At 40.1% G+C, this 26535-nt stretch overlaps 2 protein-coding genes across 3 annotated transcripts; both read right to left on the reverse strand.

Moving 5' to 3' along the window:
• Positions 1 to 906: 906 nt before the first annotated feature.
• On the reverse strand, positions 907 to 1500 carry LOC134488980 (histone H2A-like). Its single transcript, XM_063291362.1, has one exon. It carries the CDS (start codon positions 1498 to 1500, stop codon positions 1027 to 1029), a length of 474 nt encoding a protein of 157 aa, XP_063147432.1. The 3' UTR covers positions 907 to 1026.
• An 11106-nt stretch (positions 1501 to 12606) lies between these two features.
• On the reverse strand, positions 12607 to 24986 carry LOC134488974 (butyrophilin subfamily 2 member A2-like). 2 transcript variants are annotated; one of them, XM_063291355.1, is made up of 8 exons: positions 24722 to 24986; positions 24057 to 24192; positions 22332 to 22679; positions 20293 to 20535; positions 18754 to 18858; positions 17141 to 17161; positions 14606 to 14638; positions 12607 to 13537 (listed from the first exon to the last, which is right to left on the reverse strand). In XM_063291355.1, exons 1-8 carry the CDS (start codon positions 24782 to 24784, stop codon positions 13023 to 13025), a joined length of 1464 nt encoding a protein of 487 aa, XP_063147425.1. In that variant the 5' UTR covers positions 24785 to 24986; the 3' UTR covers positions 12607 to 13022. The 2 variants fall into 2 exon arrangements, with proteins under 2 accessions (XP_063147425.1, XP_063147424.1); XM_063291354.1 differs by having other exon boundaries at positions 20293 to 20568; positions 24722 to 24985.
• Positions 24987 to 26535: the final 1549 nt, after the last annotated feature.

Genomic DNA, 26535 nt, shown 5'->3' on the forward strand with positions numbered 1-26535 from the left:
GCTATTATCCTGACAGGCAGGAGGGGGCCTGCAGGATCCATATTTATATAGACCAGTTTTTCTCAACCCCCAGGACTTGAAGATGTATGACTTCAACTCCCAGAATTCTCCAGCCAGCTTGAATTCTGGGAGCTGAAGTCCACACATCTTCCGGTCCCAAGGTTAAGAAACACTGACGTAGACTGAGGGTGAGCGAGTAGCATTTTTTGATGCCCACTCAGGTGACTTGATTAACACTTTTTCACCAGCTGCTTTTGCTGAGAAGATTGTCCCATTCTTCATGCTGTCCTGAAGAGAGCCAGGGCCAAATTACGTTTTTAAAGCATGGACTGGTGGCAGGGCTGGAGATCCAAGTTTCTCCTGGTTGAACAGAGAAACAGGAACATGGGAAGAGGAATTAATCTAAAGGTATAGAAACAGAATAGTAGGTATTGATGATCAAGGGATCTTGAGAAGATTAATGGCTGTTAGAATGTGGTTGTAAATAAACATGTTTACAATTTTTTAAAAATAGCTTGTACCTCATAGCAGTTAATACAGAATTGATCAGCATTTTGGGAAGTTATTGCTGCAGCTCTCAGCAAAGAGGGAGCATTGGCAGCTTATTGAGCAGTGGGGGAATTACTTCGGGACTGTTACCACTGCTCAATGGCAATCACCCTGCCTAACTTGCGATTTAGCTTTTTAAGACCTAACGGGGCCATTCTAGGTCGCCTAACCAGCAACCGACTTAAGGCACTTGGCAACTTTTTATAAGCAGCTGCACAACTGCTCTTGACAGCCCCCCCCACGCAGATTTAGCTCGTTAATAAATCAAACCCGCCCCCAATTTTGTTCAGCAGAACCTCTGTACGATTTCACCCCAACATTTCGCTAGGCTGAGAATTAAACTCACTCCTGTACATTTGAGTTTTTGCGAATTTCTTTAGCGCAGTGAAAAGCTCTTCCAAAAAGCCTGTGGGGTGGCTCTGAAAAGAGCCTTTGGGTCTCAGAATTGTCCCCCGGGCCAGGGCTGTTATTTTGTCTTCACTGAACAGCAACAGGCGCGGTCGTCGGCTTGACCGCGACTTTGGGCACCTTGGCAGACTTGCTCACGCTGGTGGTGGGCTTGCTACTAGTGGCGCTATGCAGGATTTCGGTTTTCTTCGGCAGCAAAACCGCATGGATATTCGGCAAGACGCCACCCTGGGCGATCGTCACTCCCCCCAACAACTTGTTTAATTCTTCATCGTTGCGCACCGCCAACTGCAAATGCCGCGGGATGATTCGGCTCTTTTTGTTGTCCCTCGCGGCGTTGCCGGCGAGCTCCAGAATCTCCGCGCTCAAATACTCGAGCACAGCAGCCAAGTATACCGGGGCCCCTCCGCCAATCCGCTCGGCGTAATTGCCCTTCCGTAGAAGCCGATGAACTCGACCCACGGGAAACTGCAGCCCAGCTCTGGAAGAGCGGGATTTCGCCTTCGCTCGCGCCTTCCCTCCCGTTTTCCCGCGGCCAGACATCCTCGACCCTTCTTCCTTCCGAGGCGAAGAAAGCAGCGAACAATCCCCACTGAAGGTCTTTTATACCTTTCTCGACCGCGTTTCTCTTACTGCGATTGGCTGAAACGGGCAGACCAATAGGAAGGATTCTATTTTAACCAATAAGAGCGGAGTATTGTCAAAGACTGGTATGATAATATGCAGTAACGTTTTTTATAAAGAAAAAAACCCGCCGGTGTTCTTTGTGTCATTTTACTCCGCTACCGATAATATGCGAGGGAAATAATTTGCTTTACCATGTTACCTGGAATTGTTAGGTGAGTTTAAGGCAACAACCATACCACTAAGATGTAGGTATATTTTACAAACGTTTGCTTTGGCCCGTAGTACCGTCCAATCTGGAATTGATTCATTTGATTAAAAAATTCCAGCATATGAGATCTTACAAAGTCTTGCTTTAAATCTATTGCGTATTTTGTTGGCGATAATTTCTTCTAATATTGTACTTTCTGAATGTAAATTTCTGGTTTGAAAAAAACGGGCTGTCGAAAAAGCACAAAGGAGAGAGGAGATCGAAAACTTTGACGGGCGCATGAAAACCTCCCAAGACGCAAATGCTCCATGTTTTCCCGCCTTTTCCCCCGTTTTCTTGTGTTGCATTTCCCTGATTGAACAGCTGCTCTTTTGAATGACCTATTGTTCAAAAACGTAATTAATAATGCTGAACACAAATGAAGAGACCTCTCATCAGGAAACCAAACGAAGATTTTTAATCTCTGTCAATATTTTTGCCTTAAATATTTTCCTGAGTCTTTCTATTACCTTTTCTCCATATTAGTCACTATACCATAGCTAATAAAAGTTTATTTTGTTAATGTTGCAACTCAAAACCCAATGTCTACTCATTCTACGAAGACCGTTCAATCAGTATGTTTTATTATAATTTATTGTAATAAAAAAACGCTTGAGGAAAAGTATCAATTTCAAATTTAATTGTAATAATAAAGAAGGAAAGTTCCTTCTTTGCCCTTAACACTACCACCACCACCACAATTCAAACGTTGACGACCAGGACAGATTGCTGCCTATCAAGAATAAATTCTCTTTCCAGTGTTGTATGACTGTTTTAGCAAATCCCTATGCCCAGAAAACCCATGGTTCTTGATATATTCCAGATACTGGAGATACAGTCAAAACTGTTCACATCTTTAACATACTGCGATTAACACACCATAAATATTTGTACTGATCTTGGATATCCAAATTAATGAATGAGGTCTTAGTACTGGATCTATTTTCCTGTGGGACTTAATGATTATTTTACTTTAATGGAAAAATATTAGCTTCACTACTCAACACAGGTGTACTGTTATTCTTGCTAATTATTATTGTTGCTAATAGTATTCTACAGGAGAAAATATGGTAGTGTTAGACCTTAGTTTATTGGCATTATGTACATTCCGCTAGAACTGTTAACATAAAAACCATAAGCTACTTATATTAGTACTTATAGTAGACTAAATCTATTAAATTTACCAGAAATCAAAGCTGTCTCACTGCTTTTACCTACATCGCCACCCAGAGTCATTTGTTGAGATGGGCGGCCATACAAATAGAATAAATAAATATGCCTAATTCAGAATCCAGCCCAAACTTTTGCTTTTCTTCATAAACGTTTATGAGTGCAGTTAAACGTTATTTTGCAGGCTAATCTGACCAGGAGTGTGCGGGTTATAAATATGATTATACAAGTCCGAACTGAAACACGTATAGTTCCGTTTTATTAATTACAACGCAATCCACAAGATTTCTTTAAAGACTTGATTTGAGGGCTTGTTACTATCAAAGAGAAAGTAGGATTACAACCTTAATATAGCCCTTCTGTCCAAAACTAATTAAAACTAGCCATAGTACCATTTGCTGTTACAGTAGTTTTCTTTGTATATCCCTCATTGGTCAGTTTATCTGAATCCAATCCAATCAGAATGTACTATCAGAATTCCAGTTAACATGAATTGGAACATCTTCAAGGCAACCTCGACAGCATAGGCGCATCCCAAGGACGCTTCGCAGGCTTTCCTATTTAAAAGGTGTTTCTTCATAAGCTACAGAGACTTTCTTGATCCCGGGTGAAAATATGGATTCGGATTATTTCAAACTAAATAGCACAGTGGAATCTAAAATACCATGTCGACACAAAATCGTACATGTCCTTCGGAGTTGTTAGATTTCGTCAGAATACCGACCAATGCGAATAGGAAGGATGGGGCGGGGGAGGAATGGCAGATGTGCTGATTGTGTTTTATACGTTTTCCCCGTCTGTAACACACTCCGCTTTGCTTACAATAAAGCATGGAGAATTTTGTGAACTCGGATATTTGTTCATTAGGATCAGACATCACCCTAAATGTATATCGGCGTATAGAAATACAACGATCATCTAATGCAGTGTTTCTCAACCTTGGCAGCTTGAAGTTGTGTGGACTTCAACTCCCAGAATTCCTCAGCAAGCATGGCTGGCTGGGGAATTCTGGGAGTTGAAGTCCACACGTCTTCAAGTCGCCAAGGTTGAGAAACGCTGATCTAATGCGATGGCCCCATGGTTGAACCTAGAACTGCGCTAAGAAAGGTCCGTCGAATCCCAACAAAATCGTCTTCATCCAACGCACCGCATTAGTTCGGTCGCACCTGAGGAGATACAGCTGAAACGATCTACTTACAAGCTGTTTGTTTTCTTCAATTGCGCGGATAGGCATTGTTATTAGCTAATTCCGTACAGTATTTCCATTTAATTCCATTTACAAAGTATGTTATTTTTATTCCCCTCAAAACCCCAATAACCTAGTCAAAAATCACAGGTAGATGATTTTGCTTCTCCTCGCATCGGACAATTAAGACAGAAGCTGAACGGGGAAAAAAACAATCGGACGACCAGTAAACCAGGAAATCAGCTTAGAAAACCTCGTATTCCCATCTGTTTTGACGCAGGAATACCAATTATCTCTGATTCAAACAGTAAATTGGAATAGGACGGCCGCTGAGAAAATCCGCCGGTTCTAACTTTTCATTCGGGAGGGTTACGCCCCCCTTACGCTCGGAGTCGGCCCTGACAGAAAACTTCGGGAAAAAAAAAGTTCGCCTCCCCCGTTAAAAGCGTTTCTCATTTTATCCTGATTCTGTACTGTAAATGCTGAGATGTAACAAACAGGCACACGGGCCTCTGGGTAAGGAAAACAAGTAGGGAAAAATGCAAGTGGAGAAGTTTTTTGAAGCTTCATACCACTGTTGGAAAGTGAAAGTCTTTCCGTTCGTTTCCCAAGCCGGGAAAAAAAATTGAAACCTCTATAGCGATTGGCTGAGTCAGAAATAAGTTTATTAGTGTGCGAAGCAATTCCGAATAGCCCTGTATATAGCAGCCGCGCAATACAGAGAGATCGTTTAGTACTTATTCATCTAATGGCACATTAATACGTTAATTTCATTTGCCAATCTGCTTTAATCTAATTATCATCCTAATATTTTATGTAATTTGTTTTGTAATGTATTTTATGTAATAACTTCAGGGCGGGTTTAGTTCGAAATAACATAGTTACTTACCAATAGAATAGAATGCAGCATTCATTGTGTTGTTTATTCGTTTAGTCGCTTCCGACTCTTCGTGGCTTCATGAGAGAGTGTTTGTTATGCAGAGTGAGTTGTCTTGGCAAAATTCTATCAGCCTATGTCCTGCTTCGTTTTGTTCTCCCAGGCCATGCTTACCTGTAGTTCCAGGTGTCATTTGACTGCCCACCTTAGCATTCCAGTCTCCCGTGATGAAAATAACATCTCTTTTAGGCGTGTTGTCCAGTAGGTGCTGCAGATCCTCACAGAACTGCTCTACTTCAGCTTCTTCAGCATCTGTGGTTGGGGCATATTTTTGGATCACTGTGATGTTAGATGGCTTGCCCTGAATTCGAATTGAGATCATTCTATCGTTTTTTGGATTGTATCCAAGCACTGCTTTAGCCACTTTGCTATTAATTAGGAAGGCTACTCCTTTTCTTCTGTGGTCCTCTTGTCCACAGTAGTAGATCTGGTGGTCATTTGATGTGAAGTGGCCCATTCCAGTCCATTTCAGTTCACTGACGCCCAAAATGTCTATCTTTAATCTTGACATCTCCCCAATAACCACATCCAATTTGCCCTGGCTCACAGATCTTACATTCCAGGTTCCAATGGTGTGTTGATCCTTAGACCATCGGATTCGCCCTTCACCACCAGCACCGTCAGCCGCTAGCCGTCCTTTCGGCTTTGAGCTAGCTGCGTCATCACGTCTGGGGCTAGTTGAACTCATCCTCTGTTCCTCCCCAGTAGCATTTTGACCATCTTCCGACCTGGGGGTCTCATCTTCCAATGGTATACCGACATATCTCTGGTTGTACTGATCCACTGAGTTTTCACGGCAAGAATACTGGGGTGGGTTGCCATTACCTTCCCCAGGGATCGCGTTTAGTCTGACTTCTCTGTCATGACCTTCCCGTCTTGGGTGGCCCTTCACAGTTTAGCTCATGGCATCATTGAGGTGCTCAAGCTCCAGCACCACGGCAAGGTAACGATCCTTTGCTGAAGCATTCATTAGTTCCAGTCTATTTGTCTGAAGCTAACCTTGAATGTATTATTTCAACTGAACAGCACCTTCCTGTTCTCAAACTTATCTAAGGTGAGATAAAGGCTTGTTCTGAAGTTTCTAATGCCTCTTATTTCTAAAGCTAAGCATTCTTACACTACCTCTAATGCTTTGTCCTATACTGTCCTGTGCACACCCACCTACCAGTAAATCCCACAGAACTCTGAAACTGACTTTTAAGTAAACATGCATGAGATTGCACTGTAGTCTCACTTATTGTCTGTTTGTTGTTTATTGTTATGTTGATCTGATGTGCCTTGTACTGTTTCTATTGTGGAATCAAAACAGCTATCTGGAAAAAATGCACAATTCTGTGATGCTGTATAATATTGAGCTGGATGTGATAAGAAATTGGATTTAATCCAAATTCATCATGAAATACTGGACAGATGAGAAAATAAACCAATTTTTCAGAATATAAAATTTAAGTCCGGTTGCAGTTTTTTCCTGGGATAGCATGTGCTACTTCCTCATGCATAGTATCTTTTCTAAAAGGCAGCCAAGCTCTCACAGAGATGGGTTTTCTTTCATCCTTCATGTTTAGGTAGCTTTCAAAGAATTAAGAGCTACAGACTACTCTGAAGATGTCAACAGCTATGTGGGGGAGAAGGGCGGTGATAAAAATATGATTAAATAAATAAATAAATAAATAAAAAGTTAGTAATAGAGGCATTCCGTACTGAAAGATCACACTGAATTAGGTGGCCAGACGCAAAACTGAACAGAGTTCTGCCTTCCTTTCCAAAATGGTATAAGAAATAGATGAAGAAGTGGGCATAAGTTAATTTAGCAGCTGTAATTTGCATGAGAAACTGCACCTGTTCAAATATGCCCTCACACAGCCACCATTAAAAGGGTCCTGTCCTCTTTTACCCCTGTCCACTCTAATTTATGAATCCCAGGGAAACAAAATCCACCGGAATCGTTCAATCCCATGTGAATTATGTCTTCTCCCAGTGTGTCTGCTTTTCACCACCAGTTAGAATCTTCAAAAGAAAAGGGATGGGATTATGGAAAGTGGCAAGTGTCTGATCTGACTGAAAACTGAATGTTTTCTGGAAGACATTAAAAAAGAACAACACAATATTCATTTTATCCTTTCTCCATTGCATTCTATAATCCCTCAACATCCCTTGTGATATTTACATTAATAATAGTATTGCTATTAACTTTCGGTGTCACATTTTTTTTTGTTAGTTCCTAGGAAATGCAGCTGATACGGTTTTAATAGATGTATCTACAGCAGCCTTTCTCAACTTTTTGACCCTGGAGGAACCTTTGAAATATTTTTCAGGCCTCGGGGAACCCCTGCACATTCAGGCTCAAATATAGGCCAGAAGTTACAAAATTATTATGTTCGTTTCATGGGTAGGCCTGTATACAGTATATGCATTAACAGTGTTCTTAAACTAAAAATAAAGACTGAAACTTAACTCTTTCATGTGAAGTTGCTCAAATTGGAAATAACCTTTTAACTAAATTGTGATCTCCCAGGGAACCCCTAGTGACCTCTCGCGGAACCCTAGGGTGCCACGGGACCCTGGTTGAGAAACTCTGGTCTAGGCCATAATCCCAGCTAAATGTTATTTGATGGTGAAAGCTGAATGACTTTTTAAAATATTCTCTTCAATGAAGGCAAAAAAATAAGAAAAAACAAAAAAAAAATAGAAAAAAAACAAAAAAAAAAAAAAAAAAAAAAAAAAAAAACAAAAGAAAAAAAAAAAAAAAAAAGAAAAAAAAAAAAAAAAAAAAAAAAAAAAAAAAAAAAAAAAAAAAAAAAAAAAAAAAAAAAAAAAAGAAAAAAAAAAAATAAATAAAAAAAAAAAAATAGGGATAGATGACGCAATGCCGAGGGCAAAATAGTAATTCTGAAAGGAAATATAGCACATTTCAATCTTGCCCTTTCTCCAGGGAGTTTAAATTGGCTTAAAATCCCGTGAGGTAAATTAGGCAGAATGATGGTGGGCCAACAGCTGCAGGGGAAGTTGGGGAATTTAACTCTCTGTGGCCAGCCTTCCTCTGCCATTAAGCAGGTTTCGCTTGCTTATTTTGATATGGAAATCGATAAACGTAGATATGAGGGGCTGCCTGTTAGAACTCTGGCTTTTAACCGAAGCTTAATTGGAGTGGCTATCTGATTCCAGATTTGCTCCAGAGCTCCGTCAGCTGAATATGAACCTGAGTGTGTATATTACGCTGCATCTAAAACTCTTTCTTAAAAGTGTTCTTGCTGGAGAATACAGTATATAAAACTTTTGGATTTCGGGCCGGGAATCACCTCAAGGATTCATTCTAGAAAACTCTTTCCCTGTCTGAATCATCATGCACTTTCCATTTTTATCTTTACCTTTTATGTTTTATTGATTTTACTGTAATTTCTTTGATTGTTGTGAGCCACTGAGTCATTAAGAGTCAGGCAGCATACAAGTTTAATAACTTATTATTATCAGCAAATTAGGCCCCGCCCCAAGTCTGGGAAGCTCTAGATCAGGTTTTCCATTTGACTTGGCTCTGTGATCCGATTCATATTTGGCATGAAACCATAATCTGCTGTGTTTGCTTTGAGCCTATTATGAGAACCCAGCCACTTTATTGGTAAACCATGGTTTGGGGCATAAAGCATTGGGTGACCCAATTCTGGTTTATTGTCAATTATAATCAAGCAAATGGAGTGGGTGTAATCTGTGAACTGAGTCTGTGAATATGGTTGTAATGCCTTGTCTTTGCAGAGTAAAATGCATTGGTAACCACCCATGGGTAGAACAACTAAAGTTTCTGAAAAATTGACATGGGCAAACAAGCTGAAGAACAGGTCTGTTCCTGAAGGATCTCATAAATGTGCTGCTATTCATGGTTTGGAGAAGAAGTCCTTCCATGGCTGTTCTCGACTGCCAGCATGGTGCCTACTTCAGCATTGTCAGAAAGCCTCTAGGTCCAGGATTATGCTAGCCAAGCTGCCTTTTCTGCCTCTTGCCAGACCGTGGCAGAAATGAGGTCGTAAGTCTGTTACACTTACATGATGTCTCACTTAACAACCGCATCACTTAGTGATGGAGTTGCCGGTCCCAGTTACGGTCAAGTGAGGACTACCTGTATAAATATTTAACAAGAAATAATATTATGTTTCTTAACAGTAGGGAGCTATTAGGAAAGTAAATGTACAAGTTGCTACCCAAATTTCTAAACAGTTCTTCAACTGGGACATAGGCAATAAAATCCTTGGAACTGATAGGCTTAATAATTTACACTCCAATACTCTAATACGTTCTTTACATAATAAACTTATAACAACCATTTATAACCAGTTGTCATTGAGCACGATGTCATGTGACCATGCTGCTTAGCAATGGCAGTTCCGGCACCTCTGGTTGCCGTTGTTAAGCAAGGACTGTGCAGGTTGTTAAGCGAGGACTTCACATATTGCCTAGAATGATGTTTTTGTTGCTAACAATACCTATTTTGACAACTGATGCACCATTTAGGCAATGGCAGAAAGATATATCTAGGTTCGTATGGCAAAGGAAAAAGCCAAGGATTAAATACAAAATCCTCCAAGATGCAAAGGGATGAGGAGGATTGGGATTGCCTCATTTCAGGTTGTATTTTGCAGCCTGCTGTTTGGTTTGGATGAAAGACATTGGGCCAAACATGCTATACAGCAAAGTACAGCGAAGACTGCCTTTCACCTAGAGATGTGGATGACTCTGAATATGTAGTTTTTTTTTAACCTGGCCTTGTCCCCTCAGTGAAGTCTCTAGAACAGTGTTTCTCAACCTTGGCGACTTTAAGATGGGTGGACTTACATCCACCCATCTTCAAGTTGCCAAGGTTGAGAAACACTGTCTACATCATTCTGATGAAAGCAATAGGAGCCTGTTGACGCTCAGGCTACCCAAGATGAAACTAACAGCAGGCCTAATCAATCGTTTAAAGTGTGTCATCCTGTTATTCACATACAGGAATATTGGCAATCACTCATCTCCGGAGGCAGGTAAATATTATTGTGACCGGTATTACAACAGAAAATTGAACCTGTGGGCTCTTTCAGACAGTGAGTTTTCCCTAGTCCTGCTGGAACCTCCTGTCCCCTTTGGGTGGAATTAGATCTGCCATCACTTGGATTTTATTATATTTTATATGTATATTTATTGATATTATTTTGCTTTTAGTGAATTTTATACTGTTTTATTGTGAACCGCCCAGGGTCCCCCGAGTGGGGGAGATGGGCGGTAATAAAAATATGACGAATAAATAAATGATCCATACTCCCATCATTCTCACAACATTGTACACAGGTAGAACTCATTCCAAATGTTAATACCTGTTTTTTCCCCCCACAAATGTGGATTTTCTCCAGAAACTGCTCCATTCATAGTTATTTAGATGTCGAGATATTTCACATTACTTTTCATTCAGAAAGCTTCTGAGACATTTTCCTAAGGAGTGCATTCTCCAAAGCACATTGTCTTATCACAAATCCTTATCTTGTCACTTCCACCCTACCTGTTCAGGTACTCAGTTTCTTCTTCAGTCACTGTTATAATTCAAGGTTTTGAAGGTGCTATGTGTGTTTATGGTGGACAAATTGATGGGTTGGGAACCAAGCAGCAGTTTTTTTCTCATATTTTTTGGTAGAAATTCATCCACCGTACAGTACTGACATTAGCCTCTCCCACCCAGATAGGTTCACACATTCACAGACTTTGAACCCACTTCTTTTCCTGAGAAAGATGCTTGTTTTGGCAAAAGAGACAGATTCTCCCCAAAGACGGTGCTCTCTGGAGAAGCTAAAAGTGAAACTCCAGGTGCTACAGGATCACATCTCCTCCTGACTAATTTATATTCCCCTCAAGTATGTGTAAGATTGAGAGTGTAAGATTGGCTGAATTAGGATAATAACATTTCCCAAAGAAGGCCTTCACGCTAGAGTGAATGCCTTTCCCCTATGGTTTGAAGTAGTTAAATTTAAAAGGAAAAGACAGTCTTGTTCATTTTATTTAACTTAAAATATATTGTAAGAATATAAAATTACATGAAGGCAGAGCATATCAAATGAATGAAACCCTAAAATAGATTCTATCATCTATCTATCTATCCATCCATCCATCCATCTATCATCTATCTACATCTATTTATCTATCTATCTACCTGAGACAGTCCCCCCCCCCGAGTTAAGGAGAGTAGATCAGAGAGCTATCTTTTTTTACAGTAGCCTTTTATATGATTAAGAGAGGATTTTTCTCTCAATAAACAGATATCAGTGCACACACCTCTAACCAGTTATTACTAAATTATTATTCCTGAAAAGGTCAACAGAGCAAGTAACAACTGAAACAGCAATAATCCCTTGTGACCTGTTTTTCCATTCCTCCCTCTGTGTGTGTGTGTGTGTGTGTGTTTATATGTCTCCTTGTAGCTAGCTTTTAAACATTTCTGAGAAAAACTCCATTGACATTTTGAGCTTCATCACCAAATTGGCTCCCACTGTCTTTGGACATCCATACAAAGCATTCTGTGAATACCCCTTTCCTCTTGAAGCTTAGTCTTGTTTTTGTCTAAAACAGTATTCAGTGTGTAAATCACATAGTTTCCTGCTCTCATTCAGCTCCTCTTGGTGGGGGGCACTAACAGAAGGAGTGCCTGAAAGATGGAGTTGGTTGAGAGCAGGAAATTATCTTCTGCCTCGTGTCAATATGCTTGCATGCATGCAAATATTCTGTCACTTCAGTACAGATAAGTCGTTGCTTACCGACTGCCTTGTTTAGCGACCTTTCAAAGTTCTGACGGTGTAAAAAAAAAACCAGCTTTGCGACTAATCCTTGCATTTACGACCATTGCAGTGTCCTGTGATCATGTGACCACCATTTGTGTGCTTTACAGCCCACTTCCAACAAGCAGAATTAATGGAGAAGCCGGCAACAAAACCGCAAGTTGCGGTCACGGGATGTCTTGCTTAACGACTGCGACGCTTAGAGACAGAGTTGCCAGTCCCAACTGGGGTCGCTAAGTGAAGACTATATGGACCCATTCCTGCTCAGAGGGAGCAGGGGAAGAATTTGCAGGGAGGCTGCACTGAATAAAGGACCTTCTCTTCCACCCTGCGCATTCCCTTCGCTCATGAGAGGCAACCTATGGGCTACATGCTGCTCAGCCTGCCTCTCTCTATTTTATTTCCAGAGCTTTCAAGTTCATGCTTCCCAAACCCAACCCTAGTTTGCTGAATTATAACAAGATTTTTTTTCATTTTTTTAAAAAAATAAGTAAGCCTCAGAGTAGGTGCATTAAGCCTTCATTGCATGAATATAGTATCCTATTTTAAAAACAAACCTGAAGAAAGGAAAAAAAAGGCTTAAAATTCCAGCCTCTACTCCTCACCATGTTACTACCATGTCCCCAGGGTCTCATAGAGGCTGAAAAAACATTTTTTTTTAAAGAGTGTAATCCCTGATTGCAAAAAAATATTGCTCCCCCTCGCTTAATGTAATACATATGTACCACCTTAGCCTACTGCTCCAAGGTTGTTTCTCCATTCGTGACCCACTTCCAGGATTGTGGGGGTTCAGGTGGAGGAAACAATTTGAGATAAATCAGCAGCAAGTAAGTAAGGCATAGAAAGGGCTGGCCCCAAACTTCTTCTTGCCTGAGGTGGGTGACATCCTTCCACCTAGTCAAAAGTTGGAAAACCCCACAAGTTTCTCCCTCTCCAAGTCTGCAAAGCTGTCTTAAGAAGAAGTGATCCATAAATGACAATTTACAGCCCTTGCATGATACAGAAAATGAGCTGCCCGTCTCTGCCTAACAGTAGGGCTGGCCATAGAACGTGACGGACAGTTCTGTCATATTTAATTTGCTGATTGAACCTCCTCAAAGGAAGACGTCAAGGACACAGTCTAAGCCAGCACCCTACCCCTACATATAAGAAGGGGAAGATCACTTCCCCATTGAACGCAGCTGAGAAGAAGGTGAATATGTGTGTGTGGTGATTGACGTCATGAAAGGCAACTTGTTCCATCTCATAATCCAAGTAAATCCCCAATTTCCGGGGCTTCTTCTTCAGAGCCAAAGGGGTCTTGGGGATGGTAAGAGCTTGGTATTGGAGCCGGTCCTTTCCCACTGCCCAGATTCCTTCTTCTGGGACAAGGATGAGCCTTCCCTTTCTCTTCATGGAATTTCTAGCCACCCCTAAGGCCCAATATCCATCCTCCCCAACTTCTACTTCCCAATAATGCTTCCCAGAGGAAAATCCCTCCTTTCCCAGCACGCAGCGTTCTATATTAAATCTTTTAGCATTGTCTGGTAGGCTCTGCCACATGAATCCCTGTATGACAGTCTTCTGGTCCGCGGACAGGATCAGATCATGGTTGGCCGTGTCTGGATCCAGAACTATGTTTGCTGAGAGGAAAAGGAGAGATGGGAAAAGAGAAAGATGGGGAAGATGAAAATGTTAACCAAGGAGAAAATGCTGCAATTGCCCCATTCTTGATTATAACAAGGAAGAGAAATTGCACAAAGATCTTATTGCGATATAACGTTTAGTGCTTAACCCAGTGTTTCTCAACCTTGGCAACTTTAAGATGTGTGGACTTCAATTCAAAAGAATTCTGGGAGTTGAAGTCCACACATCTTAAAGTTGCCAAGGTTGAGAAACACTGGGTTAACCATTAAAAGACTAATTTCAAAGGGTGCCAAAGTCTCCCTTGATCTATTTGATCTATGCATGGGTATGAGCAGCACTTCCCATAATCTCCTGGGCTAAATTGTGCGGCAAAACAAGGAAGTGGTATCTTCACATCTAAACACAATAGGCTTATGTTATTTCAGTTTGAATAAAGTATGTAATACCTATTTATTACCTAAGCTGGAAACATGTAGCAATCTGTCAGGCTCAGAGCCCAAAATTAAGTATTTGCTCAACTCAGGGAGAGGTCTTTATGCATGGAAAGATTATAGGGCTTCTGTGGAAGCCCCCTGTATTTTCTGTTATGCTACATCAGAATCTCTTGTTCAGAAGCTATTTTTCCAGAAAGTTCTATGCATGAAGGCAGAGCCAATTATAAATTCTTCTTTGGAATTATCTTAGGGAGATGCTCAATGTTGCTAGTTTCACAGTCAACATTTGCAGATGGCTTTGAATACTACCGTAATAAGAGAAATAATATAAATGGCTGCTAGAAAAAATGAAATTTCCCCACAATACAGAATTTCTTTAAAGAAGGATAGCAAGATTGCCACAAATGTGTACTGTGTTTGTCATGCAAAAACGTGACTGGGCTGATAGTACCAGGTTCCTTTATGTATGACTACCAGAACTCAGCACATGACAACACTTTTGAATAAAAAGTATATTCCCCAAAGTAAAAACCACATCAAAACTTGATGAAGAACATTTACTTTCAGAAATTAGCACTATAATGATGGAACATACACTTTAGAGTGATAATGAACAAGGCAGCCACTTACCTTTTTCTACTGGTATCACCATGTTCCTCCAATCTAAAAGAAAGATTAAAGATTAAAATAAATGCTAACTTCAAGGGAACTGTTTAATCTTGAATATCTTTAAATAATTAAAAAAAACAGTTGTTCAAAGTCACTATGAAGTTATTTTTTTTCTACATCATTGGAACATAGCAAGATTGAGTGGCTTTTTGTTTTAGGGCCTCCTGGATCTAATGTTTTTCTGTACCAGTTTTATTCATCACCACCACCACCACCACCACCATCATCATCATCATCATCATCATCATCATCATCATCATCATCTTTTGGTTCTGGATTAGGTTGCCCCAAACAGAACCAGTGTACAATCTGGGGGTTCTCCTGAACTCACAGCTTCTATTTGAACAGCAGGTGGCAGCAGTGGCCAGGAGGGCTTTTGCAAAACTTCATTTTGTGCACCCCTGTGTCCTTTCCTGGACCAGGAGGCATTGCTCACAGTCACTCATATCTTAGTCATCTCCCAAGTGGATTACTGCAGTTAAGTGGGGCTGCTTTGAAAGACTATCCAAAAGCTGCAACTGGTCCAGAATGTGGTAATACGGGCAGTTATGGGTGTACCTCAATACATGCAAGTTACACCTGTTCTTTGTGAGCTCCACTGGCTTCTTGTATGCTTACAGATAGAATTCAAGATGCAGTTGTCACCTATAAATCCCTCCATGACATGGGGCCAGATTATTTGCAGGACCTCCTGTTTCCAGTTGCTTTTAACAGGTCTGCTATCTAACAGGACCTAAGAAGGATGCCTTTTTTGACACAGTATGTTCCTTCTGGAACATCATACCCTCCCAAGATTAGATTAGCCCCAATCCTGCCAGCCTTTCAGAAAGCTCTGAAGACCTGGATGTATTCCAGGGCATGGAGGTTGGGAGGATAGATGTGAGATGTCATTGTTCCTGATGAATATTTATTGGTTTTCTTCTTGGTGACCATTATAGGCTTTATGAGAGCCAGTTTGGTTGTTAAGGTGCCAGGCTAGAAACCAGGAGTCTGTGAGTTCTAGTCCCGCCTTAGACATGAAATCCAGCTGGGTGACCTTGGGCCAGCCACTTCCTCTCAGCCCAACTCAGTTCAATGTAGACTAGCCTCCTTGTGGTGCACCCCAGGCAATGTAACTTGTCATGGCTATCTGGCTGCTGGACCTCACAAGGATTTCCCAGCAAAAGCAGCATGAACACCAAACTGCTATGTCATATGATTAAAAAAAATGCTTTATGTTTCTTCTGTTACTGTTTTCTTCTATTTTTTAATGCTTTGTTAGCTGCACCTAAGTCACATTTATGGTATGAGTGGCCATATAAACTGATTTAATAATGAATAAATAAATAATAAACTCAACAACATGAATTCAAGAGGACAAGATCTCATAGACTTTATCACATCTGAGAAACCTATAAGTAATATCCTTGTACTGAATGTTTCAGATGAGAACATAACAAGGAAAAAAGGTATTATAGCAGCATTTCTCCACTTGGTACTCTCCAGATGTGGTGAAACAGCAGTCCCAGAAATCTCACGCAACATGCTTTTTCACCAAACATGGAAGAAATCAGTGCTGGAGATCACAGAATGAGGATAATGTTCCATTTTAAAGTGTTTAAAAGGACTCTGTAATCTCACTATGTACATCTTTTTCATAATTCAAGGTTTTTCATTTACAAGAATCTAAAAAAAGTTTGTCTCAATTTGATGGATTATCTACTGTAATTTGGCGGGGGGAGGATGAGAAGTTGTCCCATGAAAGTAAAATTGGGAGCTGTGCTACCTACAATATTTCTATTTCAGTGTCCTTTTAAGAAAAGTTGTAAAGGATTTTGAAAATCTTTTGAAACGCAGCATTACACATTTATTTTAATTCACTTAAAGGGGGGAATCTGTGCTCAATGATAGAATTACATGTTTTGCACACAGGGGACCCTAAATTTAATCCCCCAGATCTCTAGGTAACAGGACTAGGGTTCTTGTTAAGACTCTTATTTGAAACCATGGAAAGGTGCTGCCTGCCACATCAGCAAGACTGAGCTAGATGGGCTTCCTTGTTGGCAACTTTCTAATGTGCACACTTGTTCCTATCAGGAGATACTTTGCTACTGACTTTTACATATCCCCTTCTGTTTTGTTACACACAGTGACGATTTTACAAAAATATATTTAAGATGACATTCTTCCTTTCCGACAAAAGAGCTGTGACTCAACACAGAATCCTCAAGTCATCTTATGGCATGCACTAGATTGTCATTTCCTAACCTGCTGCTATACAAGTTGGAGAAAGTTGGAAAAAGTTGTACTAAAGGAATAACTCCCAGTAAAGTCAGATAGGCTAGCTTCTGGGGAAATACCTAATATTGTACTGTACCCTAAGGAATATTTAATCTCACTGGAATTGACACGTTAAAGATTGATAGCCTCTGTATTAGATTGTGGCCCAAATGTTTTGAAAGGAAGGAAGGACGGAAGGAAGGAAGGAGGAAGAGGAAAGAAAAGGGAAACACTTACTCAGTTCTGTGACCAGCTTTTCTAGAATAGAAAAAGAGAAGAGAAAAAAAATCTTACTACTGTAGTTCTTACTAAATGCAGAAAACATAAATGTGTGACTTTGCCATCATTATCTATAAAGAAAGCGAACTGATATTCCCTAAATCTTAGGAGAAGTAACAAGGAACAAAATAGCAGCTAAACTCATCATCATCATTACCATCCAATGTCTAACATAATAGCAAACTAATCAAGAGCTAGCAAAAGTTTTTTTTTCTTTCCTATTGTACTGTTGATGGATTGACTTTTGTTGTTGTTGTTATTCCTTTAAACCAGAGTTTTTAAAGTATGGTTTGAGGACCCCTTGGGGTCCCTCAAGACACTCTCAGAGAGATAACAATTATTTGCCAGATTATGAAGATATTTGCAAAAATTTAAAACAATGTCACTCTTCTCTTTTACAAAAATACAGTTTTTTCATGAAAAACATTTTATTTATGTTAATATCTACTGGGTTTAATATTGTTATTTTTACATGATTCAATAAATGAATATTCTACAAATGCATCCATTATAATTTTTAATATGGTAAATATTGATAAATATAACCTATACAAACAAAAGCTTTTTTGGGGGTCCTCCATAATTTTTAAAAGTGGGAAGGGATCCTGAAAGCAAAAAGTTTAAGAAACACTGCTACAAACAATGGGTGGACTGGGTGACCTACCTACCACAAGATGGCAGCAAGGAGTTGTGTGTGGGGGGGGGGGGTTGTAGCTGCTGGCTGCCATCTAGTGATCAACAGTTTTATGCAGTTGAGATATAGCTGTTGAAGAACTGAAGTTTAATAAAGGGTTAACTGTGAAGATCCGTGTGGGAGTTGTAAACTATCCTAAGAATATAATGTGAGGAGAGGAAGTAAGGAACAAGAGCTTCTCTGGGTACAGTGACCACTGGGAAAGGAATTGCCTGCTAGGCTGGCTACAGAAGTACAAAAGCCAAGTCCTTTCCATTACATTTTCAATTATAGGCATTCAGCCTGGAACGGGCTGGTCAATTTCAAAGCTAGATGGACCAGTTGACCAACCCATTGAGAAAAAGTGGCTGCAGATGCCAGAATTTCAGTCCCCCTTGCAGCCAAAAGTGGAGGGGGGAGGTGAAGGGATGAGGGACAGACTGAAGGGGCTGGTCCCACAGGAACCAGCAGAACCACGTAGAGCCACAAGATTGCCAGCAAAGGACACGTCATTTCAGGTCTCCTCCCTGATGCATATCAATATGCCCTACACTGGCTGCATGTAGCATCTTGAGGTAGGATATTAGGGAAAATACCCCTTCCAAAGCAGAGCATCTTACACCGTCCCTAGCAGCAGGTGAATGTTCAGATACTGACAAAGACGTATGCTCACAAAAAGGATAGTGTGCCATCCTGGTACTGGGGCAAGGAGGTTCTGTGGATTTGCCCTTAGAAGACATACCAGTCAAGAAGTTAATAGAGAAATGTAGTGTCCCGTCTATTAAAAAACCCTGATTCTATCCAGATACAATTACTGTAATGGCAGGGCTGTCTGGTGGTTAACTGTGCAAATAACACTACTTCTATCCCCATAAAGGACAGTTTCCTATGTACTCACTGTTTCTGTTCAGTAGGTAAAAAATAAATATAGCAAATCCAACCACAGCCATTAGGGAAAGACATAGAGCTACTATCCAGGATGAGATTTTGGGGAAGAAGTGATCTGAAAAGTGAAAGAAATACAGATGAATCCAGATTAAAGCAATCTCAAAATATTGGAAAATGTTCTGCTTCTGTCTTTCCTACCCCTTCTGCTATGATCCATGAATGTTTTTGTAGCTCTACTCTCCCTACAGTTCTACACACCAATGGATCCTCATCCCAACCCTTCCAGAATTGACATTTGAATTTGTCCCTATGCCAGGCATGGAAGGGCAACATATCTACAAGTTCTTGCTTGCTCTCATAATAAAAGTACAGTATTTCATAAACGAAACTTCTCCAACTTGATGTTCTCCAGATGTGTCAGACTAAACTGCCATCATGCTTTTTTATCAGGACCATTGATTGGGGATGGTAGGACATACAAATTGACTAACCTAGAGGGATCAGATTGGGGAAAGCTGTCATATATATTTTCCAATCTATTATTCAACTATCCTGCATACTTAGACTTATTTATGATATTATACATTTTTACAAATGTATATTTGTAAATACATTTGTAAACATGATACAAAAAGTGTATATAATACATTTTTTTTAATTCTTAGGAAAGTCCTGCTTTGCTGCCTCCAAAATTAAATCAACATAGTGCTTCAGATTTCTTCCTGGATTTCTTTCTTCCAGCTGGAAGAAAACGAAGTGCCACCACAATATGGCCCATTCTATTAGATAATTAGTACTAATGTAATGGATAATTGAGGTACTGTACCTTTTTTTTTTGTGGGCCAGTGGATACATTTGGGATTTTGAGCATGTGTTATGAGTGTTCTCAGAACATAGCTCCTATAGGAGGAAGACTTGCCCATTTACAAACTAGCTGCTACAGAGAGCTTGGACAGTCACAAAATACTCTTTACCAGAAAACAAATTAATGAGCCTGCTTCCCACCATCCCTGTAACTCTCCAGTTCATTTGGTCCTATTTGTGGGCAGCTAAACACAATTCTGAAGAAAGCATTAGGTGGTAGCCACCCACTTTTTTAAAAATAATGCCTTTGGGCTTATATGAAGCCTACAGGCATCCTGGATAGTTTGTGATCAGCCATGTCCATTATGGCAGTAGTTTTGTGACTAACAAGTCCTGCCTGACTCCATTTACATGGTAGCCATTGAGTGGAAGAACCTGTACCATAGGCTCAAAATCCAAACTATGCCCACTGATTCAGATAAATACACGTTCCTTAAATCTTCCCAACCCTTTTCTCCCCAAGAGTGAAAAAAGTAGAATGCAAAGAAAAATACTTTATGCACTCATTTGAGATTTTCTCCTTGGAAAAAAGGTATAGTATAACTCTTCAGTGACTTTGAGTTTGCCCTAATCAAGACATGGAAACCAGCTGCAAATTGGTCTGATTTTGAATTTCAGTCTCCTACTACTGCAAAGCCCAAGCTGTAAAATACTGAAAGGCTATTAACAATTTTTGTTGACTCACTTGTTATATGGATGGTTGATTCCTTTTCCAGATCAAGGAGGATGTTTCTAATGACACAAGTCAAGTTTGAACTTCCTCTTAGAATGATGTCAGTTTGCACTTCAAATGTTCCATCATTCCTTTGGGAATTTTGTTTTGCCGATGAAGACAGAGGCCTCCCATTGAGATCTCTCCATAGGACCTCAGGCTTTGGATACCAGCCACTGGAACGGCAAATCACTCGGATCCCTCTGTCCTGATAACCTTCAATGGAAAGGAGAGGAGCAGGCCCTGATGCTAGATGTGGGACAGATATGCATATTTTAAGTGTTTTCAGGCTGTTCCAAAGATGGGCATCCTGCAGGTCCAGGACAATCTGCAACCCCCAAGCCTTTTTGTAGCCCTTGAAGTGACATTCTGACTTCAATTGCTGGGAAAACTGTGGTGTGCCTTCCTGGCATTGTGAGATGGAAACATACACAAAAGCCCATAATATAAGCAATAAAATGATTTTTTTTAAAGTATCCAAAACTCCCTCCAGGAAAGAAGGAAGGGAGGGAGGAAAGAAACTTGAGAAAAATTAAAACCCCATTCATGTCCATGTGTTGAGGTGCTATTCACTTTGAGTCATTGTCCCATCCATTCTGCCTTTCAGCCCCACCCGCAAATATTAAATCAGATTCTTGGCCAAGAAAAGGTTGCCCTCCTCCAGTCTGTTCAAAGGGTTATGGAATCAGTTCAGAGAAAATAGCAGCAAGATATCCAACACTGAAGAACAAAAGAACATTTAAAAAAATACTGTAGAATTGTTGGGTTGTCAAAGATCAGAAGGCTGTCCAGTTTAAATCAAATCCTCTGATTATTTAGATGATTTTTTAACCATCACCCCAACTCCGTCCTCATCCCCAATCCAATTATAAAACCTAAATTCTACAACAGAAAGTTGGCATATACTGCAGAGTTTTGCAGGAAGGCAAAACCTCCAATAGAACTATTATTCTGGGGAACATTTTTTGTCTGGATTATTATGAGCTTTGACAGTTTCCCAGTTTGCCTGACTCTATTTTTTACCTCTTAGGCAAAAAAACAAGTGTGATTTTTCCTCTTCCTCCTTTGAAGCTGTTTGTCAAAATGATCCTACCCTTTCCTTCCAACATAAGTTGAATGGTGGATTGAATCAGTTCCAGACACTGCTATCATAAGAACATGGAATGAAATCTTCCAGATCTGAAAAAACTTCCAGCAGTAGCATTTCTGATATTTCTAGTAAGCCTAAAACAGAGCATGCAGTCAACAGTACCGTACGTCTCAATTGTCTGTTCTCATAATACATTATTAGAAGTATATTGCATCTGAATATGGATGTTCCAAGAAGGTATTGCAGATGTAAGCCAGTCATCTGTGGGGTTGCATACCCTTAAAGGACCAGATGCAGGGCCTTGAATGGGGGTAAATATTCTGGATGTCACTTAACTGAAAAGGCTCAAAGAATGGCAAGGGCAGCAGTTAGTGCCAAGAGTAACCGCCTGAATTTGCTTTATGGCAGGAGGGGGAAACCCCAGCCCTCAAAAATGCAGCCCAGACCCATTTGTATGGCCCCTGAGTCACCCAGAATTGTGCTGCTAAAATTGGTAGCAAAATGGCAATTTTTGGTGGCATGATTTAGCCTCCCCCCATTTTTCCCCAAGCATCTGAAAAATTCACACAATTGTTTTGTGCCTGCTTTTTTTTAAAAAAAAAAACCTGCCATTGAAAAAGGAAAAACTGGATGTTTCATCAATCTTACTTTCAGGCCCCCATTTCAAGAAAGTGAAAAAGACATACGTGGCCACTGGTGATAAAATGGTGTCCCACCTTGGCATTACGGAATGGTAACCCTTATTCCTCCTAAACATCAAGAAAACTGAATGAGTACCTTGAAAGAAGTTTTCTGGGGGAAACTTGTTACAGCCCTACTTTTTTCACAATCTAAGAATTTGTTGGAAGGTTGATGGCTGCAGAGGTTTTAGAACCAACTTCAATTACATGTTTCCATTCAGAATTATTTCTCTCTTACTTACCAGTCACTTTCATATCCAATGTGGCTTCCTGTCGGAAACTCCCATTCTTAACAGAGCAGTGGTAGTATCCCTCATCGAAAAGGCTGACATTAAAAATTTTCAGCCCAATCTTTCCATCCCCAATGCCGTCTTTTAAAAATTCTGTTCTTCCTTGGTATTCGGGTTGCTGCCGTTCCAGGTGATCTTGGCCACTGCGATAAAGGTGTACATATGAAGAGTTCTGGGAACGGAACCACATTATCTCCATATTCTGAACATTTGTCCTGGGGGACAGATGGCAGTGTAGCACAATGTTCTCCCTCAGAGAGGCAGTGACTGGGTGGAGTGGTCCAATCACTGTCAGCTGCACTGTGAAATGTACCAAATGCATAACAAATAATTACAAATGGCCAAATAAACTGAAGGAGCAACACCATATTGACAGTTTGTCTACAACCTCAAAACATGTGCCACAGTAGTTGACGATTGTCTGAAATATTAAGCCACCATTTGAATACAGTGGGTTGGGTTTCTGTTGTGTAATCATTCAGCTCATATGAATAAATTCAAAACCAGACAGAGGGAAAAAATTGGGAGTTGGAGGGGGTGGGTGGTGTGGGATAGCTCAATAGTACAGTACTTGCTTTGTGCACACACACACATACACACACAAACAAAGAACAAATTTAATCCTTGGCATTTCCAGGTAGGGCTGCGAGGACTCTTGTGTGAATGGATGCCAATCAGCATAGATAATGATAATTGTAGTATACTTCCAGATCCACATAGGAAGCAAATTGAGTCCCATCAAACCAATCACTGAGCATCTCATGCCAGTCCCAGCTTCCTCCAGATTGGAGCAGGGACACAGCATAATGCACAACCCAGTAATGTAATTCTAAGAACTGGGGAGATGGGCAGAGGGGTCCTACACTACGGATGGATCTGCACCTTTGGTGTGGAAGAACCCAGTGCCAAGTCAGATGGATCAAGGGTCTGACTTTGTATGTCAGCTTCCTATATTTATTTCCTAATATCTCTGTTAGCAGGGCATCCTTGAATTGATCAGCCTTCCCTCTTTCATTATATTGATATTTGGTCTAGTAGTTAAGGCTCCAGGCTAGAAACCAGGAGACAGTGAGTTCCACCTTAGGCATGAAAGCTGGCTGGGTGACTTTGGGCCAGTCTCTCTCTCTCAGCCCAACAATATAAAGGGTTGTTGCTGTGGGGAATTAAATAGGAGGAGGAAGGGGTATTAGGTATGTTCCCTGCCTTGAGTTATTTATAAAAATAATAAAGACAGGATAAAAAGTCTAAAAATAAAAATCTCCAATAAGCATGTAATAGGATTTGTTAGCTATGTTGATTCATTATATTACTTCTCCATTTTCATTGTTAAAGTTTTATTTATTTGTTTGTTTGTTTATTAGACCTAGGCACCCATCTTTGCCATCTTTCATTCTGGAGCTCAGGGAGGCATACCTATGGCGTCCTTATCCATTTGAACTCCCATGGCTAAGGTGGACTGGAAGCTGGATCTCTCCAGTGCCATTCCAACCCTTAAACCACCACACCACACTGGCTCTTTGTTTTAATATGACTTTATGTGAGGATGTTATGTCTAGTGAAAATTAAGACCCTCCCATTCTTTCTCTTAATATATAACATACATATTATCTCTCTCTCTTAATATATAATATATAAAAAGAGTCACATTTCTTAGAATGTAATACAGAAGGTTCTTACTTGGATTAACATTGTTAACAGGTAGAATAACTAAGAAAGTGGTGAAAATAAACAGGAAAGAACTCATTTTGGAACCACAACTGAAGGCTCTCATTTCCTTTGTTTTCTTATTCTGGTCTTTAAGACACATAGCAAACTGTTGGAAGCAAAGAGAAAAAGAATCATGGCTAGTATAGTAATTTGTTAGTATGAGCCTCTTCTTCTTCGATTTATCTATAATATTGTATGACTCAAAATGCTTGCTAAATGTTTTTTAATGATTTTGCAATTCGTTAGTGGAAATATTATGACACCCTCACTTGATCTGGAGATTATATGGTTTGGGATTATATCAGAATAGCATACAATCTTTTCCTCCTCATCAGGAAATAGTCCCTATGAAAGGGTGCCTGTGGAACTTTCTGCCAGGTAAAAAATTAAGAAATGTAAAACTAGATGGAAATGTTAAGCAACTGTTACTCTTTTTCAGATAGACTGGAAGCTTAGCTACTCAACTTTTGAAAATGGTCATAATCAAATAATTCACTGCATTTTTGTGAACCAGTGAGACAAAATATTCTCACGTGGAAGATGAACTGAATCCAAAACACACATGCACATATATTAAAATACACACAGACAAATTTTATGATTGCAAAATCAACAGTTATAATAATTACTTTTACCTTATTCATGAAGAACATTTCATGGAAACTTCCATTTCCACAGAACAAAAGTAAACTGCACATGTTTCCTCCTTGTTATAGGACCATTTTCCTCAGTTGACAATGAGCAATCGAAAATGAAAGGGATGGGATAGGATCAGAAAGTTCTTTTTACAAGCAGACACCCTCCAGTCCACCCTTGCCTTGAAGGAGTCTTAGGGATGGTGGAGCAAAGAGGGAGGGAGCTTGTCTTCAAAGATCCTATTTCTCAAAATCTCCTTGTTAAGCTATTTTTCCTGTGCTCCTCATCACATTATCAGCAGCCACCAGATGACACAGCAAAATGGGAAAGAGGCCAGGTTTGAAGCCAACGTCATCTTCAGCTAATCACCAACAGGCAGTCCACTCATAATGTTTACCGATGTTGCAGCAGCATCAGCAATTTGATAGTTTTAGAGATCTGCAGTGTGGGAGTATGATGATTAAGATGATGCCCGGGTTTTGCACAAGGAATCAAATTACTTCTCAATCGAAAGGGCTCAGTATAAGCAACTACCTATGTTTCCTCTAAGCATTTGGTAATATATGCAGGCATTGCCATAAGCTCAGAGGGATTGTAGGTAGTTGCTTATACTGTTTGTCTGGCAGCAACTTTTCTACTATTGGTCCTCACAACTGGTGTTGCCAGGCATTAAACTGGAGACCTTTAGTACCCAAAGCAGGGACTCTTTCACCAAGATACAGTCCTATCCTGTCCTTCTGCAAAAGCTAAAGGAACTCGTAACTGTTCTTCTCTGAAGTCCCATCACTCTTTCTGAAGAAAGGGCTGGAGTATGGAGTTCCATACTTAATCATTGTAATAACAATATCACTGTCAGCAGTTATCGGGCCGGGTTTCACTTTTCCCCCCTCTTTGGCGTGGAGTAGAGTACCAACAGCTTTGTAAAAAAGGAAGATACAAAAGATATAAGTACACAGACCTCATTCTGGAAAATGTATTCACAGTAATTTATTTATTTATATTTCAAATTTAGTCACTGCCCACCTCACTCAAACAGCGACTCTGCGTGGTTTACAACAAAACAAGCACAAATAGTAATTTAAAATACAGTAAAACAATGTTCTCAAAAATAAAAAAATAATCTCAGCGAAGGGCTGCAACTCGTCATTGGGTTTTTCTTTCAGTTCGTGTAGTTGTATAGGAGTAAGCTTTGAAGATAGGGATTAAAGGTGATGAAGAGTATATTCTGTCTTTCCTATCCCTTCTGCTATGATTCATGAAGGTTTCTGTAGCTCTGCTCTGCATACAGTTCTACACACCAATGGATCCTTGTCCCAACCCTTCCAGTAGTGACATTTGAAGTAGTTCAGGTAGCATATAGTATAAGTTAAAGAAACTTTAATTGTCTTTAACATACATAAATGCATAACTATCATGCTATTCCCTTTTGGGATTAATAAATGTGGACTTCTGCTACCCTCTTGGTAGAACCCTATGTGATTGCTGGCACTTAAGATCCAAAAGGTTGAAAAGAAACAGCAGGTTACATCGCTTAGCAGGTTTCCATTCAGAGGCCAACTCCTGGATAAATTCAAAGTTAAGTGGAGAGGGTATCTGTTGTCATCTTAAGAAGGGCACGTGTCATAATTAGTAAGACCTACAACACCTTAGGAATCGACACGCTTATCACAACTGTGCTGTTTTCTCTGTGAAGAAGCAACATTATTTATTATTTTTTTTCAAGAAGCGATGCTATTTCTTAAGGCTGCCCAAAGCATTTGAAAGAGGCACTTTGTAAACTGCGCTGGTGTAACTACAGCCCCTCAAAGGGTTA

This window comes from Candoia aspera, chromosome 2 (assembly GCF_035149785.1).
Source record: "Candoia aspera isolate rCanAsp1 chromosome 2, rCanAsp1.hap2, whole genome shotgun sequence".
NCBI classification, from domain to species: Eukaryota; Metazoa; Chordata; class Lepidosauria; order Squamata; family Boidae; genus Candoia; species Candoia aspera.